At 43.7% G+C, this 17060-nt stretch overlaps 1 protein-coding gene and 1 long non-coding RNA gene across 2 annotated transcripts; both read left to right on the forward strand.

Annotated features, from left to right (window-relative positions):
- The first annotated feature begins 815 nt into the window (after positions 1 to 815).
- CXCR1 (C-X-C motif chemokine receptor 1) lies at positions 816 to 4862 on the forward strand. The gene is made up of 2 exons (XM_027121698.1): positions 816 to 922; positions 2883 to 4862. The coding sequence occupies exons 1-2, from the start codon at positions 907 to 909 to the stop codon at positions 3971 to 3973; spliced, it is 1107 nt and encodes a 368-aa protein (XP_026977499.1). The 5' UTR covers positions 816 to 906; the 3' UTR covers positions 3974 to 4862.
- A 2642-nt stretch (positions 4863 to 7504) lies between these two features.
- LOC113628304 (uncharacterized) lies at positions 7505 to 16578 on the forward strand. Its single transcript, XR_003435980.1, has 3 exons — positions 7505 to 10509; positions 13933 to 14003; positions 16533 to 16578. It is a non-coding gene; the product is annotated as an uncharacterized LOC113628304 (long non-coding RNA).
- Positions 16579 to 17060: the final 482 nt, after the last annotated feature.

A 17060-nucleotide genomic window follows, 5' to 3' on the forward strand; every position in this document is an offset into this window, starting at 1 on the left:
CCATCATTACTGAGAGTGGGGAGAATGACATGACCCCCACTCCTCCATTCACCGACTGCCTCAGCTCCGATGGTCTCCCTGGGGTCCAGCCAGATTTCCAGGAGTGGCCCCCAGCCTCAGGGCCATTCTAATCAACAATCGTGAGCTGGCAGTCATTGTACCACGGAGTGACTGGCGGTGGAGGGGGTTTAGTTCTCCCTCCAAAGCTCCACCAACAAAGATTTTGCTTCAGCAAATGTTTCACAATTTTAAAAGATATTTGAAAACTGTTGAAAACTGTTTAGGGCGTGATTTCATGGACCAACAAGCTTTCTCCACCAAAGCTTGCCAAAGAAGTCTAGAGTTTAAGTAATTATTGTGTGCTTGCTGTCCAAACACAGGTCAAGTGCAATCTTCTACCTCCTTCCCACTGGGTTGCCCCCTAGTCCTAGTGGAGGACTCCTACAAGGCCCTCCTACTTTGAATTCATTCTGAAGTCTCTACCATGCAAAGTCAAGTCTTTTGCCCTTTATTCATGTCAGGCAAGGTGGAATCTTGCCTGGAAATAAATGGAAGTAAATGCAAGAAAAGGAAGACAGTAAAAGTAGTCATCCACAGAGTGGAGAATTCAGATAATGGACCCTGAACTCCATCTTCATGCCTGGTTCCCCTGCTTGGACGTGTGGACCCTGGGAGTCTCTGATGCCCTGTGATCACTTGACTTAACCTGTTCTCCAAATGTAGACATGGGCATGGGCTGCCCTGTGATCACTTGACTTAACCTGTTCTCCAAATGTAGACATGGGCAGGGCTCAGGGAGGAGCTGGGCTGTGACGTGCCTTCCCTATTTCATTTTATTAATCAAGTTCTCTCTCAGTGTTAAGTCACTCTGGTCTCTGAATTCCAGGCTCTTACAGTTGGACACACATGGCCAGTGACTCAGGTAGGAAGCCACCTCTGTTTGCCAGGACTTTCTTTGGGGCAGGGTGACTTGGTTTGACTGTATTTTAGAAAATGCATCCATTTGTCTGGGACCTGTGACTTCTGCTCAGTTGACTCCCTGCCTCCTCCCTTGCGACCGTGTATTCAACCCTGTCCTTATACACGGTGACAAGGGGGCCGCAGCCGTCTCATCTCCTCCTTTCATACCTCTCCTTTTTACAGGGAAGAGGATGACTTTCCCCAATCTGATGTTTATTGCTTTGCCCTAAGACTTTGTCTTCTGTGAAAATGCAGTCCTGGCAGGGGTATTAAAATGTGTGAATCGAAATGAACTCATAGAACCTCAGACTTGGAAGCATCTCAGGGATTATTTACTCTGCCTCCCTAAATTCGGATGAGAAAATGGAAATCTGTAGAGGTAAAAGGACCCATTCAAGGTCATGTAACTTATTAATGACAGAATCAGGATAGAGTGAGGACTGGATACCAGATATCCTTATTTCCAGTCTTGGTAACTTTTTATAGGTTTTCAGATTGTTCTCGGAAGAGCCCTGAGGGTTTTGTGGGAACCTCCGTAGTGGCTGTCTGGTTGGAGAGAGCGGCACAACCTCCCTCCCCAGTAGATGAGCTTTTATCTGTTTTACATATTGGGCTTCTGGTAAGATTTTGCTTCAGCAAATGTTTCACGATTTTAAAAGGTATTTGAAAACTGTTGAACGATTCTGTGGCTGTTTAGGGGGTGATTTCATGGACCAAGATGGGGGCTTCTCTTAAATGCTTACACTTCCTTTAGACAGAGGACCCAAACATTTATTGCTCCCTTAGAGAAAAGGCTTAAAATACACCTTTTTTTTTTGGCTGCGCCGCATGGCATGTGGGATCTTAGTTCCCCAGCCAGGGATTGAAGCATGGAGTCTTAACCACTGGACCGCCAGGAAAGTCCTTTAAAATACACTTTAATGCAATCCATTGCTATCATTTTCTTCCCTCAGTAGATTTTAAGAAGGTTAAACAAGAATCAGGAAGGGAATTCCCTGGCAGTCCTGTGGTTAGGACTCAGCGCTTTCACTATTGGGGCCTGGGTTCGATCCCTGGTCAGGGAACTGGGATCTCACAGGCTGCACGGCACGTAGGGGAAATAACATAGAAAGGGACATCTGAACAGATGAAGACATCTGAGGAAGGTTTGCCTCCTTCCATTTTGCCTGATTCTGGCCCTCCCATGAATGTATAGGACCAAGCTGGTCCTCCCATCTGAATGCACAGACATGGCTGAGGATGGAGAAAGCCAAAGAGAGCACAGAGGCAGTATTATAGGTAGAGTCGATGCCGTGGTAGGGCCGACCAACAGCAGAGGTTTTTCCCTGTAGTCCATCTTATCCCACAGTCAAGCCTCGGAGTTATGGAAAGCTGACAACACGGTGAAGATGATCTCTAAAGCAGACAGAGATAGAGATGAAAGAAGGGATCTCTGGCTACCAAACTAGCAGAGAAGCAGAAGATATCCCAGTAACCACTATCACGTCCTTTTTAATTACTTACTTACATACTTCCTTCATTTATTGGCTGCATTGGGTCTTCATTGCTGCACAGGCTTTCTCTAGCTGTGGTTAGCAGGGGTTATTCTTCGTTGTGGTGTGCAAGCTTCTCATTGCAGTGGCTTCTCTTCTGGAAGAGCTCAGGCTCTAGGTGTGTGGGCTTCAGTAGTTGTGGCATGTGGGATCGGTAGTTGTGGCATATGGGCTCTAGAGCTCAGGCTCAGTAGTTGTGGTGCACGGGCTTAGTTGCTCTGCATCATGTGGGATCTTCCTGGACCAGGGCTCGAGCCTGTGTCCCCTGCATTGGCTGGCGGATTCTTAACCACTGCGCCACCAGGGAAGTCCTGTTATCACATCCTTGATGAGAGTGACTTGAATCTGAGTTACTAAATCACCTTTCCTTCCTTCTAATCTTTCAACCAGATCAAACCATGACTATCATCCTGAATGATTTATTTAATTACACTGATTTGTGGGAGTTGTTTGAGGATGAGTTTGCAAATTTCACTGGCACGCCACCCACAGAAGGACATCGTTATAGTCCCTGTAAGATGGACACTGAGACGCTCAACAAGTATGCCGTGGTCGTCATCTATGCCCTGGTCTTCCTGCTGAGCCTCCTGGGAAATTCCCTGGTGATGCTGGTCATCTTATACAGCCGGGTGGGCCGCTCTGTCACCGATGTCTACCTGCTGAACCTGGCCATGGCTGACCTGCTCTTCGCCCTGACCTTGCCTGTCTGGGCCACCTCCAAGGCAAAGGGCTGGATCTTTGGCACAGCCCTGTGCAAGGTGGTCTCACTCCTGAAGGAAGTCAACTTCTACAGTGGTATTCTACTGCTGGCCTGCATCAGCGTGGACCGCTACCTGGCCATTGTCCATGCCACACGCACGCTGACCCAGAAGCGGCACTGGGTCAGGTTCATATGTTTAGGCATCTGGGTCCTGTCCTTGATCCTGGCCCTGCCCATCTTCGCCTTCCGTGAGGCTTATCAACCACCCTATTCCAGCCCAGTCTGCTACGAGGACATGGGTGCCAATACAACAAAGTGGCGGATGGTGATGCGGGTCCTGCCCCAGACCTTTGGCTTCCTGCTGCCCCTGCTGGTAATGCTCATCTGCTACGGACTCACCCTGCGCACGCTCTTTGCGGCCCACATGGGGCAGAAGCACCGTGCCATGCGGGTCATCTTTGCTGTCGTGCTCGTCTTCCTGCTCTGCTGGCTGCCCTACAACCTGGTCCTGGTTGCAGACACCCTCATGAGGGTCCGGGTGATCGCGGAGACCTGTGAGCGCCGCAATGACATCGGCCGGGCCCTGGATGCCACCGAGATCCTGGGCTTCCTCCACAGCTGCCTCAATCCTCTCATCTACGTCTTCGTTGGCCAGAAGTTTCGCCACGGACTCCTCAGGATCATGGCCATCCATGGCCTGGTCAGCAAGGAGTTCTTGGCCAAGGACGGCAGGCCTTCCTTCGTTGGCTCTTCTTCAGGGAACACCTCTACTACCCTCTGAGACCGCACGCAGGGCTCCTCCCTTCCCTTCAGCATCCGCCCCAAGCCGCATGTCCTCTGGCTGCTCACAGCCCTGTGTCCAGGCAGCCCCCCATTGTGGTTACAGGAAGTTGCTGAGGCCACATCCTTAGTAGGCCCCCAGCTATGGATTCGAAAGCCCTGGCCCCCACCTCTTATCGTAATTACCATGTCAACTGCTAGAGCTCAGTCCATCCTACCACTGAGACCACAGCACTCTGTCTTCTGGCAGACATTCTTTGAAGACACTCTTTTAAGTGATTACAAAAAGTTCCCACCATTGGGAGGCATTAGTGTCAAACACCATTGGTTGCTTCCCCAACTCTCCCTTTCCTTGCCAGCTAACGAAGTCCACCTCCCTTGAGAGAGGCTGAAAATGACAGATACTCACTTTCTAAGACTCCCTTAAACTAGAAGTGGCCATATCATTTGGTTCTGATTAATAAGACTCAAAGGCAATAGTGTGCTGGTAAACCACTTTCCTGGGAGAAAGTCTTAATGTTCTGTGGTGTAACTAGATGCTCTTACCATGGCCGATTTCAGGGGTGGTGGTGTTTAGCAACAAGCTCACAAAATCTAGATAGTGTAATAATCTGCTTCCACAAACTGGCTTCAGTGCACTCTTGCTTAAGAGGAAGTCTACTGGGGCCAGGGGACTCCTGGGATATATTCCTGATTTAAAAGACACACACACACATACATATCCTTGATTCTTGCCTGTGAATACGGTTATAGGATATGATGTGTAGAGATGAGCCAGTCACTTTGTGACAATGAGACAAAAAGTGTGCCCAACACACTTAGGCTGGTGGAGCCAAAGGATAAAAAGGACCTGAGAATAAAGAGCCCAGAATAAACCATAAATGGTCAAATGACTTTATTTATTTATTTAAAAATGTGTTTGGCTGCGTTTGGTCTTCGTTGCTGCGCATGGGCTTTTCTCTAGTTGCGGCGAGTGGGGGTTACTCTTCATTGTGGTGCGCGGGCTTCTCACTGCAGTGGCTTCACTCGTTGCGGAGCATGGGCTCTAGGCGCTCGGGCTTCAGTAGTTGTGGCACATGGGCTCGGTAGTTGTGACTCACGGACTCTAGAGTGCTGGCTCAGTAGTTGTGGTGCTCGGGCTTAGTTGCTCTGCAGCATGTGGAATCTACCTGGACCAGGGCTCGAGCCCGTGTCCCCTGCATTGGCAGGCAGATTCTTAACCACTGCGCCACCAGAGAAGTCCCTGGTCATATAACTTTAAACAAGGGTGCCAAGACTATTCAATAGGGACTTCCCTCTCCTCTCACTCCTTCCCTTAATCCCCTCTCCATCTCTCCTACTGTGTGACTCAGTGCTCACCTCCCTTCATCCTCTGCTGCCCTAAAGACAACTCCATCAGGGGTCTCAGTAAGTAAATAAGGATCCAGATCGGGTCTGGGAAAATACAAATGACTAATACACATCTGAAAAGATGCTTGGCCTCACTAGTAACCTGTGAAGTGGGAATCAAACAGCAATAAATAACTTGGAAGTGTTTTAAACAGGTCAGGGATGTAGTCAGAACTCTCTTCAAACAAATGCAACATTGTTTAGTTAGATTTTTTAATGCAGTGTGTAATTCTCTGGGTACAGCTCAATGATTTGGATTTCAGATCTGTAAGAATGCCAAGGTGTTGGTACTGAAGTAACACAGTATATGAAAATATCAGAAACTGGTGTTCCGATCACTAGATAGGGTAAGGATTAGACATCTGTTCAAGGTTAGGGAGATGGTTCACCTTGGGGAGGAGCTCCATGTCCAGGATGGGGCTGGGATCAGGGGTGGGGTGCACCTTAGGAGAGGAGTGGGGGGTGATCAGAGATGGGAGAGAGTCAGGGATGGAACTGGGGTTAGGTATGGGGTAAACAACAAGGATTATACAGGGGACAGGGATTGGGATGTGACGGTATGTTTTGCACAATGTTTGCTGATTTTTAAAATTATTTAAAAATTATTTTTTTATATTTTGGCTGCACCATGAGGTATGCAGGATCTTAGTTCCCCAACCAGGGATAGAAACCCACACCTCCTGCAGTGGAAGTGCGGAGTCTTAACCACTGGACTGCCAGGGAAGTCCCAATGCTTGCTGATTTTAAATTTTGAAAATTTGCTTTGTGGGCTTGGTTAAAATGTTCCAGCCTCCAAGTAATAACATTGAATTATACTATTTCCCCCTACACTGTTCCCCTTCTTAGCAACCACAGCCTCTTCACCACCCCTTGCCTCCCTATCAAGTGGCCTATTCTTAGTGGTTCCAGCAAAAATATTAATGGATAATCTGTATTTTATTCCATAGGGGTTTAAGATTGCTCCTTTCCCAGCAACTTGCATTTTAATTAGGGTCTTCCAGCGGCTGAAAAGACTCATAGATGCAGATGAAATAAATCGACCGTCTCCTCTTTGGTCTAAGGGTCTTCCCAGAGATATATTCCAAGAGATAACCATGAACCAAGAAATAATGAAGAGTTCAGGCATAACTTGGAGATATTACAAGTTTGGCTCCAGACCACCACAATAAAGCGAATATAGAAATGAAGTGAATCACCTGAATTTTGTTTTTTTCGGTTTCCCAGTGCATATAAAAGTTATGTTTATACTGTAGTCTATCAACTGTGCAATCGCATTATGTCTAAAAAATGTACATATCTTAATTAAAAATACTTTATTGCTAAAAAATGCAAACCATCATCTGAGCCTTCAGTGGGTCATAATCTTTTTGCAACTGTAACAGCAAAGATCACTAGTGAGCAAATGCTGTTGGAAAAATGGCACCAATAAACTTGCTCTGGGTAAGGGTTGCCACCAACCTTCAATTTGTGAAAAACGCAGTATCTATGAAGAGCAAAAGAGCGAAGCACGGTGAAACGAGGAGGTATGCCTGTACAGCCTTTGCTATTTCTATGCAGAGGTTGGAGAGGCCAAAGATCTCTGGGTGTGACCCAGAAAGCCAAAAGTGGCTCACAGCTGAGCCCTCACCACGACTGTTTTTATCTATCCTGGTATTCTGTTTTTAAACTCAGGATTCTTCTTCCAAGCCTGAAGGTAGAAATGAATTAAAGAATTAAAAAAATAAAAATAAGCGGAATATGTTAATGCAAACTTTCTAAATTAGTTTTTCTTTTTTATCAAAGTATTTCACCTACATTGTTTAAAAAAGTGAAATAGCTTTATAAAGCTTATAATGAAAACCAGAAGCAGCCCTCCTGCCCCACTTCCCCCAGGCAAAGGCAACAACTTTCTTCCTGTAAAATAAATTTATTTATTTATTTTTGGTTGTGTTGGGTCTTCGTTGCTGCTCGCAGGATTTCTCTAGTTGCAGCGAGCGGGGGCTACTCTTTGTTGCGATGTGTGGGCTTCTCATTGCAGTGGGCTTCTCTTGTTGAGGAGCATGGGCGCTTGGGCTTCAGTAGATGTGGCGCGCGGGCTCAGTAGTTGTGTCTCGTGGGCTGTAGAGCGCACGCTCAGTAGTTATGGCGCATGATGGGCTTAGTTGCTCCACAGGACGTGGGATCTTCCTGGACCAGGGATTGAACCTGTGTCCCCTGCATTGGGAGGCAGATTCTTAACCACTGCGCCACCAGGGAAGTCCAAAGGCAACAAATTTCAACTCGCATAGCTGTTTCATTCAATAGAGGTCTACATATTTCTAAATATCGTGCTTATTCTGCTAGCTCTTGAGGTTTTTTTCTGAGTTTTAGATATCATCTATTGACTTTCAATTTTGGCTTATGAAGATTTAACAACTCTCTCACACTCTCTCTTGCTTTTACTCCTGTCCAAGCAAACACAAATACTGCCTCTTCCTTTCTTCCAGGACATGGATAACACACTTTTTTGGTTAAATCAGCATTCAATGTTTTAGTTAAAATGACTATATAAAAAAACACTTCACAGTTGGGTGCAATGTTTACACTTCCTTTTTTTGTCCAAGTTTTGTTTTCCTTAGAATTAATGATAGGATTTGTCCATGTACTTTTCATTACATCACTCTCAAATGTCTCCCTCAATACATTCACAGTCATCAGATAATCAAGGTAATAAACATCAGATAATCTATAACTTTTTTTTCTTTCTTGGAGAGCCCTTGCCTAGAGCCCTTTATACCCCTGTTCCAATCTGGGCAGGTTACTATGCCTGCTCTTTTTTTCTAAAAAGCTTTAACTACATTTCCAGATAAATTTTAGAATCTGATTGCTAATTTCTATAAAATGTCCTGCTGGGATTTTGATCTGCATTATGTTGAATCTATAGATCAGTTTGGAAAAAGTTGACGTCTTAATAACATTCAGTCTTCCAATCCATGTGCATGGCAGCTTTCTCCAATTATTAGGTCTTTTCTATTTTGTCTTGGCTGTGTTTTGTAGTTTTCAGTACATAGATCTTGTACATATTTTGTTAGATTTATCTCTAAGTATTTTATGGTTGTTTAAATGCTATTATAAATGGTATTTAATTTTTAAAAATTTTCCAGGTTTTTCTTATTATAGAGAAATATAATTGAGTTATGCATATTGACCTTGTATTCTGGGATCTTGGTAAATTCACTTATTAGTTCCAGTAGTTTTATTTTTAAAGATTCTTTTGGATTTTGTGTGTACGCAATCATGTCACCTGAGAATAAAGACAGTCATTTCTTCCTTTTATTTATGCCTTTTATTTACTTTTCTTGCCTTATTTCACTGGCTAGGTCCTCCAGTACAATGCAGAATAGAAGTTGTAAGAGTTTGCCCTGTTCCTAGTCTTAGGGTAAAGCATTCAGTCTTTCTCTATTAGACATCATGTTAGCTAAAGATTTTTCATGGAGACCCTTTATCAGGTTGAGGAAGTTCCTTTCATGAGTGGGTGTTAAATCTTCCTCTTTCTTTAAGGGCATGGCCTCTGGAGCCAGACTACTGCTGCTTACATGCTTTGTGACTAAGGGCAGATCATTTAACCTCCCTCTACTACCTTGTAAAATGTGGATAATGATGATGTTCAGCTAATTCCTATGAGGATTAAATTAAATGACCACACACACACACACACACACACACACACACACACACACCATTTAGAAGAATGTCTATTATACCACAGGTGCTATATAAATGTGAACTATCATAATTTTGGTTTACTCCTTTATTTTGTTGTACTACTGGATTTTTCTGAGAAAAGATACATAGTGGATAACTTTTTAGAAATCCTGAATTTTCAGAAAAGGCTTTATTCTACTCTCACATGTGATTGGTATTCTGGCTGAGTATTGAATTCAAGGATAGAATTCATTGTCCTTCAGGCTTTTCTTAATTTCATTTTGCAGGCTTTTCTTAATCTCTTCTAGCTTGTAGGGTTGCTGTTGACACTTATGATGTTATTCTATTCTTAATCTATTTTATGTGACTGAATTTTCTCTTAGAAACTTTTAGGATATTCTCTTTATCTTTTCAGTATTAGAATGCAGGATGATGTGCCTTGCTGGGGGTTCTTTTCTCATTCATTTTGTTGGGCACCTGGTGAGTGCTTTTAATCTGGAAACTCAGGTTCTGTGAAATTTTCTTGTATTATTTCTTTGATATTTTCCCTCTCACATTTCCCATTCTCTTTTTTTTCCCAGGATTCCTTTTATTTGACTGTTGAACCCCCAAGGTTGATTTTCTAATATTTTTTCAATTTTTCCTGTTTTTTTAATCTTAATCTTTTCACTTTCCATGAAATTACCCTTAACTTTATTCCTCAGCTTTTTAATTGGAACTTAAAATTTCCACTATCATATTTTAAATTTCCAATAGGCTTTTTTTGTTCTCTAATGTTTCCTTTTATGGCACTTCTTTTTTGCCTCATGGATGTAATATTTCCTTTTATCTTTCTAAGAATATTATGGTTTTTGTGAAGATTTCTTTAACTCCCTTACTGTCTCTGTGTTTTTCTTTTAGTCTGATAACTCAGTTACAACTTGACTTCTACTTTCTGACTTCCATTAAAAAAATCTCTTATCTTTTATTTTCCTTCACGTTCTCTTTTTTCTTGTACTGTGTGGGAATATGCCTTAAATAAAATCTCTTTAGTGTAATTTGTAGTGGATTTTTGAGAGGGAGCAGATATAAAAACATTTCTCCAGTCCTCCATTTTTGATATAATAAGTCCCCTGGATTTAAAAAACATACTTATTTTAAAGTCTCATCCAGATTGTCTTATTTTAACTTTAGTTCCTCAGGTGTGAATTCTCCTTTTTGTTATGTTGGCTGACTGTTGATTGTAGTTTTTATTAGTTCTTTGTAATATTCGATTATGAGCTCATCTATCGAAGAGCACTTTTTTTTCCCATGGGAGTCTTGCATGTGTCTGGGATTATGAAGAAATCTACACAGGGGCAGTGTCATGGCTGTCCTTGCTGGGGCCCTACTGGGTCATATGGTTCATAGCATTTTTGGTAATTTTTATTGTTATTTCTTTGTCCTAGGTTTCCACATCATCCCAAAGGGCATATTTGGATCCTCACCATTTTCTGCTCAGGACTTGTAAGTCTGGATTGTCCCTCAGGTGGCCATCTTTCCCCCATGTCTAGGGCAGGCTGCTCACTTTGGGGTCATGTCTCATAGCTGGCAAATGTTTTTCTATCCCCAGGCAAGGGTGGGTCAGCTCTTCTCTGGTTCCTGGCTTTTTGCAGGGAATCCAGTTCCAGTTCCCTGCTGTACCAGGGTCTGTAGACCACTGGTGTTAGCATTCTCATCCTTGAGATGCACAACCATTTCTAGCATCCTCTGGGTTCCTGTGGCTTCAACTCCTGCTTCTTGATTAAGTCTGTACATCTCTAAGTTTCCTTTTCATATCTGGCATTTAGAGAACCCCCTTTGCCTTTTTTTTTTTTTTTTAGGTTTTTTGATGTGGATCCTTTTTAAAATCTTTATTGAATTTGTTCCAATATTGCTTCTGTTTTATGTTTTGGTTTTTTGGCCTCAAGACATGTGGGATCTTAGCTCCCCAACCAGGGATTTAACCCACACCTCCTGCATTGGAAGGCAAAATTTTAACTACTGGACCACCTTGGAAGTCCCTCCCCCTTTGCTTTTGATCGCAGATATATATTTTAAAAATTTAAAATATATGTTATCTAACATTTCAACGTGTGTGTGTGTGTGTGTGTGTGTGTGTACTGTTGCTTCCCCTGCTCCTCAGAACAATATCATAATAGGATATCAGTAAAAATTCAAATAACACATAAAATCAATCAGTCTCTTCCCATTCATTATTTCCTTTCCTTAAAGATAAGTGTAGTTAAAACTTTCTCCCAGTGAATTTTAATGTCAGTCTGGAGGACACATTGACCAAATGTCTAGTTAACTCACAGCCTCTATGTATCTGCTGCATATGCCCCTGTGCATGTGTATGTATGTGTTGGAGGTGAATGACCCTGCAGTATCTCAGGATTATCATGCCCTTCTCTTAGCCAGGTTCAAATCAGCAGGGTGAAAGAAGTAAGATATAGAAGGTAAGTGGGGAGGTGCTTCTGGGGAAATCCAGTCACTTCCGACATGGGAAGAAATCGGATTGCCCAACAGAAACCTATGAGGCCACATCCGTACTTCTCTTGGTTCCCATGTTGTAAACAAGACTGTTTTCCCAAAAGAGCTGGCTTTGCTCCAACTTTGAGAGTGTTGAAGGTGGAGAGAGGCTAAACAAGTAAGGCCTAAGGGCCACACAGTGCAGGGCTCCCCACTTTGCCAGCGTCCTTGTACACTCCCCCTAGCTGGGATCCTGATGATATTCTGCAGGCACTGTCCCCTGTGCCCATTCGCCAAGATGTTATAGAAAAACATATGTTCATAAATAGGAATCAAATGGCCAGTTAGCTGATTATGTATCAAATGCCTATTATGCACCCAACTTTGTGCCAGACCCTTAAAATAAGGACAGGTACTGTAGAAATGAAACTTAGGGGACAAGGAAACTTGTGAATGGAGGATATGTGAGGAGTTCATGAAATTTCCTATAGTGTCAAGGTGATCAGGACAAAGAGATCTGTCTGGGGGTTCTAGTGAGCCACAAGCTGAATCTGAAGATTTGGGAAAAAATGTTTCTAATTAAATAAAAGAAAGTAAAAAAAGACTTAGTCGTTGTGTGACCTAGAATATTCATTTAAACTTTCTGCTGGCACATAGGAGCTCAATAAATATTTGCTCTTTTAGGAGTAAAAAGAAACAAAAAATAAACAAACAAAAAACCTTTCTGAGCTCAGTTTCCTCTTCCATGAAATGAGGTTGAATTAGGTTTCTAGTTCTAAGACGAGATGCTCTATTGAAGAATCTATACCTCTACAGATGTGAACTTGATATGAAACTTCTATCCTTGCTCAGAATATGAACCTTAGTAATTAGGTGCTTCATAGAAGATCACTTCTTAATGTATGCTTTCTGGGCAGCTGTTGACCAGGCTTGACATGAAAATTTCTAGAGAGGCCTCCTTCCTTCCCCCTCTCTTTTCTTATTCCTCCTTTCCCCCGCAACTCACCCTCCAGCACTTTCCTCCCTCAACTGTCAGCAATTCATTCCTTTGTGCTTGGCAGGCCCCTTGGAAAAACAGCAAATACCCCTGGTGAGGGGAATACATTTCTTTCAGTTATTAAGCCTAGAAACATAATGGGTTTTTGAAATCATTCTCTTGCACAGAAGAGCCTCTCTTTCTGAGCCTTCAGGGTCATGAGCAAACTTGCACACTACAATCCAACACGTCAGCTTAGCCTCTTACTAACAGATGTGTCTGCTGGTAACTGCAGACCTAAGATGTGCCAGGCTCCGTGAAAAGCATTTTTTACATGAATTATTTCATTGAAAGCTTACCAAGACCTTACGGTAGGAATTATTATTATCCTGTCTTATAGATGAGGAAAATAAGGCCCAAGGAGATTAAGTACCTTGTCCAAGGTAACACAGCAGCAGATAAGTGGTAAATTGGAGTTTAAATCAAGGATTAACTGCTTTCAGAGTCTGGGTTCTCAACTGCTCATGATACGTGAAGCACTGGTGGAGTGAGAGCCCCAGGGGGCTTTGAGTCAGGTTGGGTCTTAGTCTATCCTGAGTTGTATGGTCTTGAGCAATCACTTAACTTCTCTGACCCCTGGTTCCTTGAAGGCTCAGTAGCATTAGAAGCTTGTCAAGGTTCAAGGTAATGGATGCCAGGTTCTTGGAATAGACTAGGGCCTTGAAAAATGGCAGACATTATTATCAGAGCAGAGAGTCTTAGAGAGTTGTGTCAGTTGAGGAACAGGCAAGTAATCCCAAATCTAACTTTAAGGGTAGTGCTTCTGCATGATATCACAGGGTCAGGGGCTAATAGGAGAGATAGGATATACTGCTTTCAAAGACATCGGGCTGTTCTGAGATGAAAACACAGCTGGAAAGGGGACCAATGGTCTTCCTTCATGTTCTTCCAACATCCATTTTTTTCTTCTTCTCCCAGGTCATTGCCATTAACATACAAGCTCTCATCTTATAATAACTCTTGTTGACCCCACAGTGCTATCAGCTATGGTCCTATTTCTCTGCTCCACTTTGCAGCTAAGCTCTGAGTCTCACTGCTCAAAGGCTGCTTTAAGCCTGTGAAGGGAGCTGAGGAACATTTAGCGGAGTCTCAGCTGGATCCTGACCTGGGCTGACTCTGGGGTTGGGGTAAGTCCGGGCACAAATGAAAGGAATGAATGGTCAAGGGCCCTTTAGGGAATGAGCTCATCCCTAGGGGACAAGAGTAAAACTCATGGGTCTGCAGAAGGCCATCACTCAGAACTGGGGGCAGTGGGAGTGGGTGCTGCAATTAAGACCAGCCCTGGCCTGTGGACTCTCACCTGAATGTTAGGGAGGTGGGGCTGGGAGTGAACATGAGAAAAGCCGGGAGACTTTGGCAGTGCAAGCAACATACGTGGATAACCTGGCCCTGTTCCTTTCCAGGTGGCTGAGCTGGAATTGGCTGAGGGTGAAGGCCGGCTTGGCAACATGGCCCGGGAGCCTCAAGGGAGCAGGTGGGAAGAGGATCCTGGAGAACTTTCCTGAGGTGCTGAATCACTGCATTCTCACTGGCTGTACACAGACAGGTGTAAACAAAGAAAGAGCTCAAAAAGAGAAAAGGAGTCAGATTTCTGTCCCATGAGGAGTGCAGAAGAGCATCATTGTTATTTCCCCACTCACCACACACTTCCTCCTTCTTAAAGTTCTGTTTTCTCTGGGCTCCTGCTTTCCTCCTGCATCTTTGCCTTCTTTTCAGTCTTTTTGGAAGACCCCTTTCCTCTTTCAGTCTTTTAAATGCTGACGTTCTTCCAAATCCTCTTCCTCCCCCTTTTCTGCCCTTTCCCTATTGTCTGCTTTCCCTGAATGACATCATCTACTTCTGTGGCTTGAATGATCTGCTGTCTCTGTGAGAATTATCTCCCCAAAATGTGGAGATTGTAGCCCATTTTCCCTGGGCTTCCAGAGCTGGATTCCAATGCACACTGACATGCCTCCTTGTACCCGCACCACAAATTCAAAGTTAAAGCAGCGTCTTCCCTCCAAAACCTGCTTCCTTCAAGCCGTTGGTCCAAGTTATAGGTTGAAGAATCCTTTTGACTCCCTCCTTCTCACTACCCCACCCCTATCCAATTCACAGCCAAGTCCTGTTTTTTTTTTTTGCGGTACGCGGGCCTCTCACTGTTGTGGCCTCTACCGTTGCAGAGCACAGGCTCCGGACGCGCAGGCTCACTGGCCACGGCTCACGGGCCCAGCTGCTCCGCGGCGTGTGGGATCTTCCCGGACCAGGGCCCGAACCCGTGTCCCCTGCATCGGCAGGCGGACTCTCAACCACTGCGCCACCAGGGAAGCCCAAGTCCTGTTGTTTTGCCCTTAAAGATCTCTTAAACTCAAGCCCTGATCTTCACCCCCTCTGTCATTACTTTGCCCAGACACTCACCATTTCTTCTTCCTAACTGGACTCCTGCCTTGATCCTCAACCCCTCTCGGTCTATCCATATACCACTCAGGGAGCAATCTGATTGCAGTGTTCATCTGCTTAAAGCTCCTGTTGCCTGTGGGATGAAGTTTCCACACTTTAGCACAGCACCAAGGCCCTCTGCCGTTAGGCCTTGCCTGCTGGCCCAGGTCTCGATATGGCATACCCACATCTGGTATAGCCTTTGCTTTGGCCATACTGGATTCCTTAAATTTCCCTGAATACCTCATACTGGCTGCCTTAGGCTAGATTTCTTTGGTTGTAAGTAACAGAAATATGCTTTAAAGAGGCAGAAGCCTAAAGGGAATTTAGTGACAGGATCCCAAGGGTATCTGATGGACCCCAAGGGTCATGAGATTCTAAGAGGGACCAGTACTAGGAGGAGCAGGAAGGTGGCTCCTTACTTGGGCTCTCTCTTTTTGATGAACACACTTCTTCATCTCTATTTCATTTAGCAGGTCTATTTCACTCCTCTTTCTAGGTACACCAGCTTTCTCTGCTTCTTTCTGTCCACAGCTATCCATGAGTTTACATCACCCCAAATCAATTGAAAAGCTCAGGTAACATCCCAGTCTCCCATTTCCAGGAAAGCAACTCTGGTTAGCTCTGCTTTGGCCGGGGAGGTAGAACACACGTAGCTTGGAGAAGTGAGGCTTGGGTTAGAGACTTCTGTATGACCCATACAAAAGTCTCTAAACTGTAACATTGCTGAGCCTTTGCATATACTGTTCCCCTTTGCTGCATGTTCTTCCCTGCATCTCCAGTTGGCTAAATTCTATTCATCCCTCAAAAGGTAGGTCAAGAGTTAGACCTTCCAGAAAGCCTCCCCAGGCTGAGTTACGAGTCCCTCCATGTGTTCCCATAAGACCATTGCATAACTTGTCTCTAACGCTTATCACATTTGGGTTGTGTTAATTGATTTCTGGTCTATCTCTCCCCTACACCATGGGGTCACTGAACCTTTCACCTCTTTCCCTCTAGATTTGGAGGAATAGCTAGGTCTAAAATGGGGATAGATTAACTTTTAAATGAATGAGTGAAACAGCCCATTAGTCTCCATCCACCACATGCAGGTTTTTTGAGGGGCTGGATTCAGGCATAAGATGGGAAAAAAGAAAATACCACAGTTGGCTTATTCTGGTGGCAGTATGTTCCTCACTGTTCATCAGAGTTCCATGAATATCAGCCCTCGGGAAACTGCATAATTTAGGCTTAGTTTTCTACAAGTTTACAGGGTTGTGACTTCCTAGATGAAAATTGCCTAATTTCACTTAGTAGCTGATGTAAATAAGTGAATGGCTAAAGGCAGAACACATCAGATTTTAGAACAGATTTGAAAAACATCACCGCCTTTATATGACAGGCAAGTGGATGGTGGCTGTGTACGTTTTGTATTAACACTATAGCTAGGAACTCATTTGAACTTTATATGAAAATTGCTATGCATAAAGTTTAGTCCAAATTACTACATCCATAAGTTGGAAAAAAATTAAAGATTTAAATAAGTATTAATAGCTAACTTTTTTTTTTTTTTTCTGTCCTTGCTGTGTGGCTTGTGGGATCCCAGTTCCCTGACCAGAGATTGAACCCACGATCTCGGCAGTTAAAGCACCAAGTCCTAACCACTGGACCGCCAGGGAATTCCCTAAGAGCTAACATTTATTGAAAGCTTTCCATGGTCTATTATTGAGCTAAGTGCTTTATATGTAGTAAATAACTAATTTAATCACTAGACTACCCTATGGGGCTAGCTCTCGTGAATTACTTTTTAGCCCATTTTACAGAGGAGGAAACTGAGACACAAGAGTTTAACTAGAGTCGGGATGTGCATGCAGGGATTTGACCCCAGGGCCTACCCCTTCAAGCACTCTGCTAAACCACCTCAAGGTACGGGTTGGTACCTTTCTTCCAATACTTACCTGTTAATGATGGTTCCTTAATTATGCCTTGTTTCACCATGCTTTAGTTGAGTTTTTCTTTTGAAACGTCCTTTATGTTTATGCTTTTAGGTAAAAAAAAATCTCTCTGTGCCTTACAAAATCCATGTTTGGAATTTCAATTTCTCCCTTTTCTTCCTAACACTGGTATAATAAAA

The sequence above is a fragment of the Aethalodelphis obliquidens genome, unplaced genomic scaffold (genome assembly GCF_003676395.1).
Source record: "Aethalodelphis obliquidens isolate GAN/ISIS:26980383/991018 unplaced genomic scaffold, ASM367639v1 scaffold2, whole genome shotgun sequence".
Lineage (NCBI taxonomy): Eukaryota > Metazoa > Chordata > Mammalia > Artiodactyla > Delphinidae > Aethalodelphis > Aethalodelphis obliquidens.